General features: G+C 39.6%; 1 protein-coding gene across 2 annotated transcripts in view; it reads left to right on the top strand.

Moving 5' to 3' along the window:
- LOC140687213 (uncharacterized) overlaps positions 1-16,376 on the top strand; it is a 103,718-nt gene that overhangs the window by 66,499 nt on the left and 20,843 nt on the right. The window contains exons 1-4 of one of the 2 annotated variants that reach the window (XR_012061385.1): positions 10,287-10,378; positions 10,931-11,074; positions 12,267-12,327; positions 12,858-12,974. Coding sequence is in view for 1 of the 2 variants with exons in the window: in XM_072943528.1 (XP_072799629.1) it covers positions 12,858-12,974 (117 nt within the window). In the remaining variant the exon portion in view is untranslated. Of the gene's footprint in view, positions 1-10,286; positions 10,379-10,930; positions 11,075-12,266; positions 12,328-12,857; positions 12,975-16,376 lie in introns of those variants that run through there. The other variant, XM_072943528.1, reaches the window with a different exon arrangement.

The raw sequence follows: 16,376 nt of genomic DNA, 5'->3' as shown, positions 1-16,376 counted from the left end.
ATCTGTATCATTCTAGTGAGACAGGGACTAGTTAAATTGCCTTAATCAGATGACCTTGAAGATTATTTACACAGAATATGTATTGTTACAAATCAGAATTTATGTTGCCGTGTAACCATCCACTCAGATATTTAAATTCGTGGGATTCTGACCAGATCCGTTAAGTTTAGTAAAATCCATATTGATCATTTTCAGGGAATAAGCTCCTCTATTTTGTGATTAAAGAAAATTTTGATTTTTTTCTACACTCTTAACAGGTTTAAAATATCAAAACATTGATTTGACATGTCACTTTTTTAATAGAGAGAATAAAGCTCATGCTGTTTTATTATGTAAATAAATGTTTTTGTATGGCAACAAAATTGTATGATATCCTGGCTCTTTTAGTATTTTGCAAGATACTTAGATACCCTACTGTTGGAAAAATACAAACGTGAATTTTATGAATATAGGCCTAGTACAGATCTGTTGGTTTTTGCTACAGTGCAAGACATGAGGCATAGGAGAGCTTTGCTGCTGATTGCCAGGAGGACAGATCCCATGTCTCAGTTTCCCCTCCTGTAAAATGAAGTGGCTGAACTGGATTCTTTCCTCTTCTAAGATGAGTTTCCATGAGCCTATGTCTTCTGTTTATATTCAGGAGTATTAGCAATATCAGATTAAATACTGAATATCCCTCCTTTCCCCCGAATCAAAGTGCAGCATGTGCTACATAAGTTTTATTTATCTGATTATCGTTACTGATCCTACAGGCAATTTTTGTGTTGCATCTTTCCTGGTAACCTGGAAGGTCATTTTACCCATAGGTGGCACTGTTGCACCTTCTTACAGTCTTAACTTTCCTGTTTGTAAAAGAAGGCTTAAACAACGTTATTTTATTTTGATTACTTTACTTAATGCTTCAGAATAGCCCAATGACAATTATGTCTGTCTAACAGGAAAAGTTATTCTGCTTATATCTTAGATTCATTCTGTCATCTCACTGTGAACATTTCAGACTTGCTGTGCAAACAATAGCAAAATCGGGCTTTTCTTCTAGTGTTAGAAACCAGTGAGCCGGGATTTTATAAAACAGCTAGAAGCGGCATCTGGAGGACCTTAAAGGTGAAAAGTGTATTGAGTTCCCTGAGTTTTGACCCCGCCGCTGTGTGTTAATTGGTGGTAGGAGATTTGGTACATATACGAAGGGGTGTAGTTTTTGATATGGTTTGCCTGCACGCGCTGCCACTGAGCCACTTGAGCCTGAGTCAGTTCGTTTTGAGTTTTTCCCTCGTCTGTGAGATGGGGACATTCATATCTGATTTGTAGAATTGTGAGAATTAGAAATTATGTGCAGTGTTTACCACAGTGTGTATGTCAAGAGGGCTCTTAAACTTTAGCTGCTGTTTTGTGTGAAGCCATCATTTGAGAGTCTTTGGCAATTACTAAGAAACAGGAAAATAAGAAGAGATGGTTTTATGATGAAACATATTTGAGGAGGTTCCATAGTTCCTATACCCATAATTTAGCATCAGCAGAGTCAGAACTGTTACACAGTCACCCTAAACCAACGTTAAGCCACAGAATTATTTGTTACTTCATATATTTTGGGGTTTAAGGAGTTCCAATACTTATACACATGTTGTCTCCAGCAGCCTACTGAGAGATGACACAAAAGAGTATACAGGCGATAAATGTCTTCTTTGTTACTGATGAAGCCACGTTCTCCATGAACTTCAAGGCTGTGGGAAAATGCGTGTCATGATACTGTGTCCCAGAAATACAGAGTCACCCTGTCCCATGTAGCTCTGGGCCACAGCGAGCCTTCCCTTGAGAAGACCTGCCCTTTCATGCACAGGGCTTTCCTGACATGGAGCTGAGCATCCCGCGTGCTTCCCAATGGTGACCAACACTGGAGTGAAAGGAAGGGTTTCACATGCCCTGCTTGTCTCCCCGGACTCACACCTCACTCTGTTAGTGTAATGAGTGCTAGCTGTGGGCCAGGGGCCAGGGGTGTGAAGGGAGAAGCACTCTCCATGGCCCAGAGGAGTGGTTAGGAGACATCCACTCCCTCAGTTTAAACAGGTGGTTGGATGGAACATAAGGGTGCTCCCCAAGAGTGTATAAAAGGAGAAATAAGGATTTTATTTGGGACTTAGGCTAGCCAGGAAACACATAAGATGATTAGAGGGGAGACTTGTAAAACAATTTGATATTAAGTTGACATTTGTTGAACACCCAAAATGTGCTACATTCTTTTCTGAGAGTTTTACAGAAATGAATCCTTCAATCTTCTCAACAAGCGAGTAAGGAAGGTTTGATTGTTATCCCAGTTTTACAGTGTGGAAATTGAGGCACACAGAGGGTAATTAAGTTGGCAAAATCACAGAACTAGTAATTGGCAGAGCTGGTATTTAAACCCTGGCTGTCTGATTTTGAGGTTCCCAGAGATGGGCTTTGGGTGTTTAGCATTATCGGCATCCCTGAATCTTTGTACCTCTGTGCATCAGTTAGCCTAGAAAGGACAGGGAAAGGAGTGTTACACAGGAGCTCATAGTCATGTCTTGGCCACTGTCCACGGAGAGTGCACCATGATTGGCGTTAATTGAGTTCTGGGCAGTAGATCTGTTCGTATAATAGAAATATAGTCCATTGAATTAATCTAGAAACCCTTCCTGCTCCGTTTCTGTCCATGCTTGCCATGTGACTGCCTGCCCGTTATTGGGCCGTGGAGGAGAAAATGTACTCATGGTTGAACTCTGATATTTCAGTCTGGTTCATAGATTCACGTCTTCTGTTACATTAAAAATTTAAGTTTCTGGTTTTCTTGCATCAGTGTCTCATGAGCTTGGTTAATGTGAAACCAGTCCATGGGAGCCCAGGGATGATGACGGTATAATTTCTGAGCACGTTGAGGCACTTCTACCCGTGCAGACGTGGCTGGAGGATGTCCAGCTTCCTCACTGGTTTCCCCCAACAGCAGGGTCCTCTCCCACCCCTGGATGTGAGGTTGGGAGCTCTCTGAGTAGGCCAGTCAGAGGCCGAGTCCACCAATCAGAAAATGATGAAGTACCTGGAAGTGGGTTTAATAGAAGACAAGGGCTTCCAGGTTGTCAGATGGGCTGTTCGAGTCCATTTGGTGAAAAGCTGTCCACTGTCTGTGGTTGAGCTACTTCTTTGCTGTTGAAAAGTCTGGAGTAGATGAAGGGATTTTAAAAAGCAGAAAGGAGTGATTTCATGTGGTACGTCCACACCGGTGAGAAGTGATGGATGACCGCCTTTGTGAGTCATAGACAGTCTTACAAACTTCATAAAACAGCTTTAAAATCTCTTCCATCTGAGTGCACTTCATATGGGGTCCAGATCATCACTGGTCACACTGTGAGGGCAAGTAACTGATAATGGCAGAAAGGACACGGAGGCATCAAAAAGGTCTCAGTCACTTTCCCTGTTTAAAGGATGCAGCACAGTGTAATATATTTTAGCTGGTTTTTCACTGAAAAGATTTAGTGTTTTCTGGGACTCCCCAGTGCCCCAAGGTTCCATGCAGCTGGGTGTCCCCTCAGTGCTGCTCTGTCAGTGCTTGCCCTGGGCTGACGCGGTGTCACGGGGAGCAGGACATTCAGCGTCCCCGGCTCCTCCGAGCTCCGTCTCCTCATCCGCAGAGCCGAGTTTCTCATCCGTGTCTACTTAGTAGGGTTGCTGAGAATCACACGTGATGCTTCAGGTGTGACTTGTGGTTGTCTCTGTGATTGGCATATAGTTAATATTTGATAGAAACACTTGTTTTTTTAGTATAATTGTAGCACCTAGATTGCAGTGGTTTTTAGTCTGCATTTTTTATAACTTTATTCTTATTTTTAAATATGCACTTATTTTTATTTATTTTTTTTGGAGGTACTGGGGACTGAAGCCAGGACATTGTGCATGCTAAGCAGGTGCTCTACAACTGAGTAATACACACCCTCCTTTTCTGCACTTGAAAGTAAATATTGCTATACACAAAATAGCTCTTAAACACCATCATGGGACCTAGTCACTGTATAGACAATTGAACACGTATACTATTTCAATAGGAATAAATGTTTTTGAGACATACATTTCTGAATCTGTTAATGTGCTTAAAAACGATCATAGGTAGTGATAAACACGAATCTTTGATCCAGTACTTCTTAGAGACTGTTTTGCCATCAAGGGAAATTACATTCTACAGAGAAGGCTAATTGGGTCTCTTTGATATTTAGATGGTTTAGCAGATGATGAAGGCTTTCAAAAGCTGACAGTTTTGTATTTTAAAGTAACTACAAAGTTACCTTCTACAAGTTGTAAGTACTAAGCTTGTGAAGTGCCCAGTAATCCAGGGGGTATGTGTCTGTGTCTGTGTCTGTGTGAACGTTGGTGTGTGTGATTTCAGGAAGGTAGAAAGAAATTCCATATAGACTACTGATACCTTTCTCCTCCTTTTCAAGGTGTTGACATATATTTACACTAATAAATTGATATTCAGTTGTCATTTGGCATATTGGGAATAAGACTTTCTCATACTTGTTTCAGAAGGATTAGGGAGCATGAGCTTAGGAAATGGGAGGAGGTAGAGACAGGGAGGTTCTTTAAACTTTGGGCAGAATTAGAAACAGTAACTTTTCTCTTTTCTTCTAAAGCAAACTGGCACTGAATTGTAACATACTATTACTCAGAATTGCTTTTCTGATCAGATACATGTACCTCAGATTTTTAAATGCAACATGAATGATGAAATGTGTTTTAGCAGTTATTTTTAAAAGTAGTCTCTTTTCAAGTAAAAGACTATAGCCTGTTCTTTCTTCCAGCGGTACAAGAAATTCTCATTGTTCTGTTGAAATGATCTATGTGCTTACTTTCTTTTTTTTTTTTCTTTAAGTGCTTTTTTCATTGTGGTTTGAATGAATGTTTAAAATTTCTGGATTTTGATCTTTAGAACATGCTGATTTCTCAGAACTGTTAAAAACCTGATTGTTCACTGCTCCATGTTTGGTGGGACACCCTACTGATTTCTGTTGTCTCTTAAAGAGTGAAATTCTTCCTCTAGCCTGCAGATCATTAAGTGAATGGTTTGCAGTGTGCCTTTAAAATTCTTTGTATGCATTGAGCATGTTTGTCCAGTGAATTTTAAATTGACTCATTGTAATGACTTTGATTTGTTTCTGTGTCTTTTGCTCCTCTCCACAAGAATTTGAATTCTCTGTTGCATTTTGTATACGTGTTCTTAACAGGGGAAGAAATTTTGCATTTTTTACAGAGGTGGGTTTTCCTATCCCCTCTGAATGCCTTCTAAAATTGATACAATAAAAATCAGTTATTGCAGTGCATAATTATTTCATAAATTATTTTTTGGTATAATCAGAAACAATGACCAAGAATGATAATAAAAAATACGAAAACCTTCCTTCCTTTGAAGAATAGAAATCAGGTAGTCAGGCTCCCGCATGCTTTGTTCCTGACACACTTACTCTCATGTCATTGTGTATCATGATTCGGAGATGGTATTGTTTCAGGTTTATAGATTTTTGTTTTAACATTTGTGTTGAATTCTTTCTCCAGGCTGATGTTTCCTGTTGGGTTTGTGGAAAGAGTAGAAGGGAAAAAAATACTTTGTTTTGTTTTCAGGAGGCCTGAGTTGATGGGAAAAGAGTTGAGGGTGGGCTGAGGAAAAGAGTGACACTCCCTCTCCTCCTGGCTGAAATTGATAAACAAAGAAATCAATTAAGTGTATCGATATTTGACCAAAAGAAGTTAGCGAGCCCAAACTGGCTAGAAATGCACAATGGAAATTACTGAATTCAGCTTCAGAATGAGGTGCTTTACCAAGTAGAAGCAGCTTAGAGCAATCAGAAAATCAGTAATATGATGAGATATAAATGGAATATTATAGCTTTTATTGCTGAAACTTTTCTACGTTAAGTTGTGTAGAGCTAAAATTAAGTTTCAATCACCAGGAGTTAAGAGAGTGAGTGGTACTGTAGGATCGTTATTCACGGATGTGCCTAGACCCTGATAGAGTGGCTGAAGATGGCAGGAAAAGACCCACATCCAGGATTTTCATCCTAGGGTGTCCTCCATAATGGTTCCATGTGGAAGCAGATGATTGGGTTAACAAATTGTAACACAGCACAGTCGCCTCTGAATTTTAAGAAGAAAAAATATGCTTTGATACTGCTTTACAAGCAAGTTCCTGTGCATCCTCACTCCAGACTCCTTGCCGTAAAAAGCAGAGACAATGCTTTGCTTGTGTAGTTGAGGTTTTAGATAGCACTCTGCTGGTTGTAAAGCAAGGACCGAGACCCTCAGCTATAAACGCTGGGCTTGTGTGTTGTTAGATAGTGTATTATCCCCAAAACAAGGACCTGGCTGGACTGGTGGTCTGCTTTTTAATGAACATATCTAAAAATGTATCTTGTTCCCCTCACCCCATGACTTCCCTAAAGATACACTAATCCTTTGTACTCATTGTGTATTCTACAATCTCTGCCTCATCCTGTCTTTCCCGAATTTCCTCCTTACTATCTCACAACTGTTAACGAAGTTTTCCTTTGATTATACACAATAAATATGGGAGCATTTGAGAGGCTCATGGAGATGGCTCCCTACTCCCTCTCGATTTCTTGACTTTTTCCACAGTCTTGAATAATCATTCCGTGTCGGTAAGACTTCTGCCAGCCAGAACCCACAGTTCCAGGTGAGAAGGATGCAGGCTTTATCTCTCCTACCGGAGGCAAAGACAGAAGAGAATTGAGATATGCTCCCCCGTGATCCCTTCCTGCCCCAGGTCTACTGCAGTTCACCTGCAGCCTTCTGGCCTCTGCTCAGAGGGCCTCTGTCCCAGGACTGACCTCAGCATTTTCTTCCATTGTCAATATTTCCTGTGCCTTTCAGAACTTGGTCTCTTCCCTGCAATTCAAACCTGGCAGATGTGATGGTGGTCAGCGTGCTGGTGGGCAGTCCTTTGGGGAACCCCAGGAGCCATGCTGATTCTCCTGAGTCTCTCAATCGGGGTTACAGTACAGTCGAGCACCGAAGGAAGCCCATTCTCGAGATGTCAACAGAGCATTTCATCACTTTCATTTTATTTTTCAATTTTTGGTGGAGAAATTATTTGTAGCGAACTGTTCCAGATATTCACCGCCTGCTTTCCTCATCACCATTCCTTGTTGTCTCTGGTGCTAGTTTTATAAACCAGGTTTCTTCTCTGGTCATTTCTGGCAGCTGGGCTTGCCGAATCCTTGATCTGCATTTGAAACAGAATGCTTCCTCGTGATGTGAAGGTGATTTTCCTATTTCTGAATATTTCGTGTACACTCAGCAACTGTTTCAAGTGAAATGCTCTTGTCCAATTTCGGTTAACTCACATTTGCTGATCTCCTGCTTTCATGCTGAGAGCAGTTTCTTTTTCCTCTAATAAAAGTTAGCAATTTGCATTTACTATGGAAGATACTGGCCCAAGGTCCTTTTGTTCTTAAGAGTTTTAATACAATTCACCCATTAAAATGTACATCGGTTTTTACTCTATGCCCAGAATTGTGCATCCCATTCAATCTTAGAATATTTTCATCCCCCCAACAGGAAGCCCTGTATGCATAAACAGACATTCCCATCTTCCCCATCCTCCCCCAGCCCCAAGGAGCCACTTTTCTCTCTGTGGATTTGCCTGTGCTGGACATTTCATGTAAATCGAGTCACTTCATATAAGTGGAAACGTCTATTGTGACTGACTTCTTTCACACTGAGTAACGTTTTCAATATTTGCTCATGTTGTGGCCTTAGTCACTATTCTATGCTATGCTATTGCTGAATAACATTCCACTCTATGGCTGGGCCCCACTGTTTACCCATTCATCAGGTGATACGCATTTGGGTTGTTTCTGTTTTTGGCTGTGATGAGTAATGTCGCCGTGAACACTCATGTGGTATTATTTATGTGGATATTTGTTTTCAGTTCTCTTACGTGTGTGCCCAGAGAGCAGAATTGCTGGGTAAGTCAGAAACGAAATGTTCAACTCTCTGAGGCCCTGCCAGGCTGTTTTCCAAAGTGGCCACGCTGTGTTACATCCTCACCAGCAAGGGCTGCGTGCTCCGCTTCCTCTGTGTCCTCTTTAGTGCTTGTTACGCTTTTTTTTTTTATTATACCCTATTGTAGTGAGTGTGAAGCGGTTTCTCCTAGTGGTTTTGACTTGATTTCCCTTACAGCTAATGCTATTGAACATCATTACATTGTGCTTTATGGACATTTGTATATTTTCCTTGAAAAATACCTTTTCAGATACTTTATTAACCTTTTAATTGAGTTGCCTTTTTATTGTTGAGTTGTAGGGTATTTTTTTTTCTTCATTTTGAGATACAAATTCCTTACCAGATAAGTGATTTGAAAAAATTTTCTCCTCTGTGTTGTTGTTTCACTTTCTGGATGGTGCCCTTTGAAGCAAAGTTTTAAATTTTGATGAACTGCAATTTGTCTCTGTTTTCTTTGTTTCTTGTGCTTTTGGGGTATTATTTAAACTCTGAGGTATTTTATTTAAGCTTTTATATATAAAATAACAGAATTCTTAGGACTGTTATAGGAGATGGGTGCAGTTGTTGTCCCCAGTCTATGGATAGGAGACTGAGATGCAGAAAATTTCACTGAAATATCAGTGTCACATCTACCTAGTGCTGTGGGATTTCAGACCCTCATGTTTGTCCCCAGCATTTGTGATCTTCACCACCATGCTCCACTACTGCCTGGAATCGTTAATGAAAATGACTTTCATTTTTTGATTTCTTGTTAGTTTGTTTTCTCATTGGGGACCTCATCTCCTTATTTTCCTTTCGGATATCAGTGTAGATTTATTTTAGGTCTCATGTAGGCAGAAGCATTGCTATCAGTTAACTTCTTTATTACTCACTCTCCAGTGATGATTGTTGCTAGTTGACCTAACCAAGTCATGCTTAAGTCTTTCCTGCTAATGACACTAAAAACAGTCATGACTTATAGAATGCTCAAAGAAAGTACTTGATTGATTTTATTTTGCTACCCAATCAAACCAATCAAGTAAAAACCCCAGTGTTGACACAGACTATAAGCCCTCCAGAATAGGATCACTGTCTTCCTTCTGTTTCATTTATTTGGTCACAGTGTCTGGATAGTGACTTGCTGTCCAGCAGTTTTGTGAGGATACGGTGCTCGTGAATCATTGTAAGGACAGAATTTTGACAACAGACTGTGTTGTTCATTTCACAAGGGAAAAGATAATATAGAAATACTGCTCAGATCTATATTAAAATTAAGCTTGGAATTTTGAGAAGAATTCAAGAAACCATACAAAGCTCTTTTTCACTAATTTTAGATCTATCTTAGACACATATGGTTACATAGCAGAGTAAGTTATCAAGTACATTTGACAATAGGAGTGTAATATTGATTATTTGTTTTAGTTGAAATATTCTACCTGGGATAAAGTAATCAGTGCCCATAAATGAACAAATATGTTTGTATTTCTATGCAACATGGGAGCAGAGTTCATGTTTCTATATAATATGTATGACTGTGTGTTTTAATCTGTCTGTCAGTGTTTTTATAGTTTTTCAGCAATGTTGTAACTTCAGAATTCTTCTAACATATTCACTCCCGATACTACTGCAGTTTGTACTGTGTATCCTATCTTATGCATGGGATTCCACTGTCCCCTCTGTGAGGAATTTCCTCTCCTATTGAGCTAGTAGCAGAGTTAAAGGAACAGTGATTTCAAGGCCTTTGCTCTCCACGTGTTCGCAGTTTCCTGTCAATCACGATTTTCTCTTTCTTGTGTTTTCATTGTGCAATTAGAATTTTTGAAAATAATTATTAATATGTTTCACCAGTCTCCCTAGAAATTTGATGTGTTTGTGCTTTTCAGTTTTCAATTTATGAAAATTGTAAATGCAGACTTGTTTTTAAGTAGTCCTTTTTCACTAGATATTTGTTTACCTCTTTATAGTTAAAATAATTTTTCCCCAATGAATGAATCGGTGTGCATGTTTTAAAAGATACCTTAGTTTTTATTTTTCTTATTCTAACAGGTATTTTCGTTGTACAGAATTTAGAAAATAAGGATAAACACAATAATAACTTAAAAATGGCCTCTAATCTCACTTGTAGATACAGTTCTAATGTTTGAAATTGAGAATTACAAGTCCTCTCACTTTGTTCTACTCTTTCAAGTACGTTTTGGTTACTGAGACCCTCGAATTCCCATATGAATTGTAGCAGAAGCTAGTCAGTTATTGCTGAGGAGCCCGCTGGGATTGTGATCGAGACCACGTTGTATGTGTGCTTCACTCTGGGGAGCACTGCCATCCCAAGAATATTGTCATGTTATCCAGGAATTTGCGTGGTTTGTCTTTCCAGGTATTTAGGTCTTCTTTAATTTATTTCAGCAATGTGTATGGTTTACATAGTATTATTTTACTTTAATTTTTGCCTTTATACTGAGGACAAGTGTGCAAGGTACCAGGATTAGAAGTGTATTATAGCTCCACAACTTGCTGCCACCATGGACGCTGCGGTCTCTCTTTGCCCTTTGTAAAATCTCGCACAAAATAGGACCTAAGTAACTCTCTCTTGAAAGAATGATTATATGATTGCTGGATGATGCTTGAGAGTCCTTGTGATGATGTCTTTTTCCCAGACTTTCCCCTCTTCTTAAATATGCCCTTTCTCTTCCTTTCCTCCAGCCTGGGTTTCAGCCTGCCTGTGGCATTGATTTTCCTTGTCTGTGGACTCTTCCTTTCACTAGTTCATGATAATGTTACATGTGGGCTGTGGAAACTTGCTAGATGTCAAGAAAGAGCAAATCCATTGCATGCTAGTATTTTTAGAGTGTGTTATTGTATTATCGATTGAAATTAAATCAGGCTGACCCATTGAGCCATCCCCTGAGCTCTTTTCGCCTTCCTACAGGTGATACTGCTCTCGTTGCTGCATGTGCCCTTCCCCCAGACTTAGTTTTGGAGTTGAGTAAATCACCATCACTGGAGCCCTCTCTTTAAAAGATGAAGAGAACATTTGCTCCTTCTCCCTGCTTGGGGACTTGGATGAGATGAGGTAACAGATAAAGAATGGAGCCCCACCTCATTCTGACCACTGCTCTTTCCATTCATTTCTCCAGGGGAAGAGTACAATTCAAAAATATAAAGATTGTGAGCTAATGAAATATACAAGACAACCGATCATTTATTAAATACCCTTTCATGCCAGAAACAAATGTATTATACACACAAAGAGCACGTAAAGTACGGTAGTACTGTGGTTACAAACGTGGGCCGAGTTCGAGTCCTGCTCTGGAGTGACAAGTCCTGTGAGATGGAGAACTTGTAGGTCGGCTTAGCCTCTCCCGGACTTTTTTTCTGTCCTGCAGAGACAGGGCTCGCTAGTCATCCCTCCCCAGTAGAGGTGCTGTGGGTTGTAAATGATGCGCGTGGGCAGGCCAAGCACAGCTGCTCGTTCCTCGTAAGTGCAGGATAGCACAGCTTTTGCGGTTACGGCTTTATGATCACACCGTGTAGACTCTCAGTGCTCCAAAGGGATGTCTTGCGGATTGGAGATGGGATTCTCACTTCTGTAAATACCCAAAGATTGTGTTATTGAGCCTTGCTGATATAAATCTATTCTTTAGAAAGTACATAATGTAGATATATTTTTCAAACATGCATGCTTTTTTTCTTTTATTATTTTTACTTCTACCCTCTCATCACGTGGTGTGACTTTTGATGGAATCCATGAAACAGTCCTAAGCCACCTGCCTCTTCACACTTCTTGGTGATGGCTTTCTTCCTTGACTAGAAGAGGGTTTTGCATAGGAAATTTTGTTTGCTCCCCTTCTCTTGGAGTCTCCCTGTTTGTCTGCCCATCTCTCACCTGTCCATCTGTCCATTTCTCTACCCACTCATTCTTCTGACTTGTTCAAAGAAGCATTTCAGGCAGCTTACAGAAGAACAGATACCAAATAAACAGGTGAGAAAATGGGGCCAAGTTCACAAATTGAGGCTCGGAGTTGAGCCTGTGTGAGAGTTGCAGGTGTGAGACACACGCCTCTGCCTTGTGACTTATAAGATAGACAGCATCAATGTGCCTGAGGCTCCCAGCACACACAGGGAAGCAGGGTTTGTGGGAGATGCTCACTGGCTGTGAAATAAATAAGTGGCTTAGGAGAAGCCCAGCCTTTCCAACTACTAAGAATTAGGAGAATATTTTGAGTGTCTTCCAAAATCTGAGTATTGCATCTTTTCTTTTTCAGAGTTTTATGTATAGTTGGTTAACATTCTATAACTGGAAATTTCTCCAAAACTGCTGCCCACGTGAGTCCCATGACTCGGGAATGGGGTGGTTCTGCTCATTGACGGGTGTTGGCCAGAAACGGAAAATGACAGCCTCAAAGGAGCCTGGGATTAAGCAGTTATGTTTTGTTAGTGCTTTAGATTTCAGAAAATGCTTTTACCGTTTCTCTCCATCTGAGGAAGCAGCGTGCACTCTTCCCAGCATCAGGAGCTCAGGGTCTCGGGATGGTGGGGGCTGACTGCACTGCCGTAAAGACAGCTGAGCTAGTCACTGCATGTGTGGTGCTTTCACGTAGTGCATTTCATGTTTTTTAAAAGGTTTCAACAGGTAGTTAATTAACTGAGTTAATTAACATTTAATAAATATGAGGCTTTTTTGAAAAGACAGTTATAGGCAGAATATAAGTTGTGAACACTTTAAAAATGGCTTCATTACTGAAATTTCAGTAAGGAAGATTCAGTTTATCTTATTTCCGCCTCTCTTTAAAAGTAACAAAGAAACAAGACAGAAAAAGCAGAGGATTATTTCTGTTCTTCCTCTCGGCTTGCAGGTGCCCTCACCTCCAGTGGCATCCATCCAGACACCAGCACTGACACTGGCCGTGCTCAGAAATGCCTCAGCCCTGAAGACACAACTGACAAATAGAAGGGAGCCGCGGCCTGTTACAGTGGGTGCTCTCACTTTGTGGGTCCTTATGTAACTGCGTGGTGTTATTCAGGATCGCCCTTTCTACACTGTGTGACGGTGCTGCGGTGTCTCCTAGTTATTTGTTTCTGTAACTACTCATGTATTTTTTCCAATGTGTGGTACTAGACATCTAAAAATGCATTTTTCAGATGAAAAATAATGTGTATTTAATATAAAAGTCTGAAAAAAGGGTCAAAAGGGTCTATCCTGGTCCCAGTACTCAGAGATAATAATTAACACTTTAACATCTATTTTCTGTTCTTTTCATCAGTGTGTATCAGCTCTGTCATAAAAACCAGCGAGCACTGTGTGCCTGTTTACTGTGTGGAGACCTCCATTTTCCATTCGGCTTATTACACATTTTTCTACAATATTCTATCTCCCCTGACATGATTTTTAATGACCAGTATAGTATTCTGTTTTGTGGAGGCATCGTCCATTTTACTTTGTACTTAAGTAAACTTTTAAATTCCAAGTATACTTAATTGAAATTCTGAAAAGAGAACTGTGGTGGTACCGAAAGTCCCCACTTCCCTTCCCCATTTTTCCTGAGAGTAAAAGCTGCTGACAATGTGGAGTATATATTTCATGACCTTTATGCCTTTGTCATATATATATACACACATACATACACGTATATGAGAAATCTATGTATATGTGTGTGTATATATGCTTTATTGAAAAATAAGGCCATACTATATGTTTTCTGTAGCTTGGTTTATTCACTAACGTATATATCATAGACGTCCTCCCCCTCTAGACTCACCCGGTCCTTTCAGATAGAGTAAAGGGGTCTCCTGATGTGCAGGTTTGGTCTCTTGTGTAACGACACCTTTCGTGGGAGAGTACTGTGGACAAGGCCTTGGACCATGCTGAAACGCTGCAACTTTAGTGCCCACAGCTCTCCGTGATTTAACGCATCATTGTCTTGATGGTGAACACTTAAGTTTTCTCCATTTTCCACTGTCAGAAAGGGTGTTTGACTGGCATCCTTCTTGTACAAACATTCCTGTGATCTTGTATGAGTATTCCTTTAGCTAATGTTTCTGGAAATTTAGTCCTTGGATGTGACAACTTCATACATCACAGGATGTTTTCAAGTGAATCTTGAAATTCCTTCTCCTGTGGGGAATGAAAAGATGTAGAATAACTTATGTAACCAATTCTCTATCGCTGGATATGATTTCACTTCAGCTTTTCTTCCCACCATTGTAAACAGTGCTGTGTAAATGTTCTGATGAGTACATCTTTTTGAACTGATTTTTTCTAAATGTAACGAATCCTAAAAGTGGAGTTCAGCCTGTGTGCACACACGTTTTTCAGAGCTTACATATCCATTGACATGTCATCCTCCAAAAGATCGCTCACAGTTTGTTGTCTCAAAGATGGACACTAGCTATAATATCTTTTAAACATATTTGCCAATATGACGAGCAAAATGATTTTCATTATTTTAGTTTGCACTTGATGACCAGTGAGATTTTGAGCATTTTTCACTCATTAGGCATCTGACTTTTAAAAAGTGAATGATCTCTTTTGTCCTTTGCAAACATTTAAGTGGGGGAGCTTCTTGCTGCTTTGTGACAGCTCAATGTATATTATGAACATTAACCCCTTGTCTTCATCAACATGTATCAGAGAGCTTTTACTTGTCATTTCTTGCCTTTCATTTTGTTCAGTAGGTTCATTATTGTTGTGGCCCAAAATAATCTTAAGATAGTAAATGTCTTCTTTTTGGGTTTTATTCTTAGAAATGCTTTCTTATAATGGTATAAATTTCTTCTGTAGGTTTTTTTAATCTCTAAGATGGAGATGATAATAGTACTTGTTACAGTGAGGAGAAGCTGAATTGATATGAGCAAAGAGTTGTATTTGCTCTTATTAGTACTTTCTAATATTTACATCACTTTCTGTAATTTTTCTTGCGGTCATTTTGAATGGAATAGAATTTGTTTTTTCCAGGTATTCTCTGATTGTAACAAGACAATTATTAAATTCATACTTTGCTTTTTAATTTGAAATCCCACCTGTAAAAAATACTTATGTACACTAGAGTCTCTTTTTGAGCTCATGATTTATTTCTGTCAATCTTACTTTCTTACTCTAGCACTATATCTTACATATTGTAAAAATTTATTTAATATATTACAGTGCGAATTTTTTGATTCTTTTTTCGATCCCTAAATTTCTTGGCTTGTATTATGACCTTATTATTCCTGAAGAATTCTAATATAATTTTTTCAAGTTAAAAAAAAACGGATAAGTGTTGTCATGGGATTTTTTAGTAATTTTGAATTATCTTTAGGAGAACGTACATCTTTAAAACTGCTTTCCTCGATACAATATGTTGATGTCTCTACTTTCACACTTCTTACTTTACCCCTCAGTACAGTCCTGTACTTCCTCCATATACAACATGGGCATTGTTTTTGAGTTTATTCCAGATTATTGTTGATGTTTTTGTTAATTTTTTAAGTGAGAAATTTTTGCTATTATATTTTTTAACTGTTAAAACTGACACCTAGGAAGGCAGATTCGGTTTGTAAATACTCACTTTGTAACTTCTCATTTAAAATTGTAAGTATTAAGTACTTGTTACAGAATCCTTTCTTTTCTGTTTTTAAAAATTTGTTTCCAAGATTCTCAAAATGGTCATAGCTAAGTAGTATAGGTGGGGAGACAGATGGAGAGAGGTAGTGTGGCTCATGTACAAACTGTGAGCACTTTCATGGCTGCCTTTATGCTGGAAAAGCTGATAAACAGTCCAGCTTAAACCAGGGTGGCTTTGTATGCACTTGAAATCCAGCTTTCCTGCCTGTATGGTGAAGCCTGGTAGGCGTTGCAGGTAGATGATCAAGGTCGAATGGAGGTTATTGGCTGCACAGAGCACTGTGTCTGAGAACTGGAGACCATCGCCATGGGAAATGCTTGGTGCCAGGAACAATGCAGAGGAGCTGGGGACCCTGTGTGTTAAGGATTTTCCAGCCCTCGGAGTGGGAAGATCAGACTCTGCATTCAGATCTGAGTTTGAATTCATCCTCTTTAGTTTACTTGTCCTCTGACTTTTGTCAAGCTATATACCGTCTTTCACTTCCTGTTTTCTTGTCTCTCAAATTAGGAGAATTACAGCCTGCTGCTAGAGTGTTTGATCAGGTTAAATAATTTGTGTCTATAAGATGCCACGTACAGTCACAAGCTCAGTGAGAAATGGGCAGTCTCCTGTTCTTCTGCAGCTCAGTGCTTGACAAGCCATGGGGGAAAGCCAGTCCCTAATTTGTGTGTGATGCAAGTAGGAACAAAAATAACGTCTTGCCTTTCCCTAGCAGTACTCTTACAGCTTTGCTTCATTTACTTCTTTCCTCCTTTCCTTTCCCCTTTCCCA

The sequence above is a fragment of the Vicugna pacos genome, chromosome 19, assembly GCF_048564905.1.
Source record: "Vicugna pacos chromosome 19, VicPac4, whole genome shotgun sequence".
Taxonomy (NCBI): Eukaryota; Metazoa; Chordata; class Mammalia; order Artiodactyla; family Camelidae; genus Vicugna; species Vicugna pacos.
Note: the sequence above shows the minus strand (reverse complement) of the source record. Positions and strands in the feature narration are given on the sequence as shown.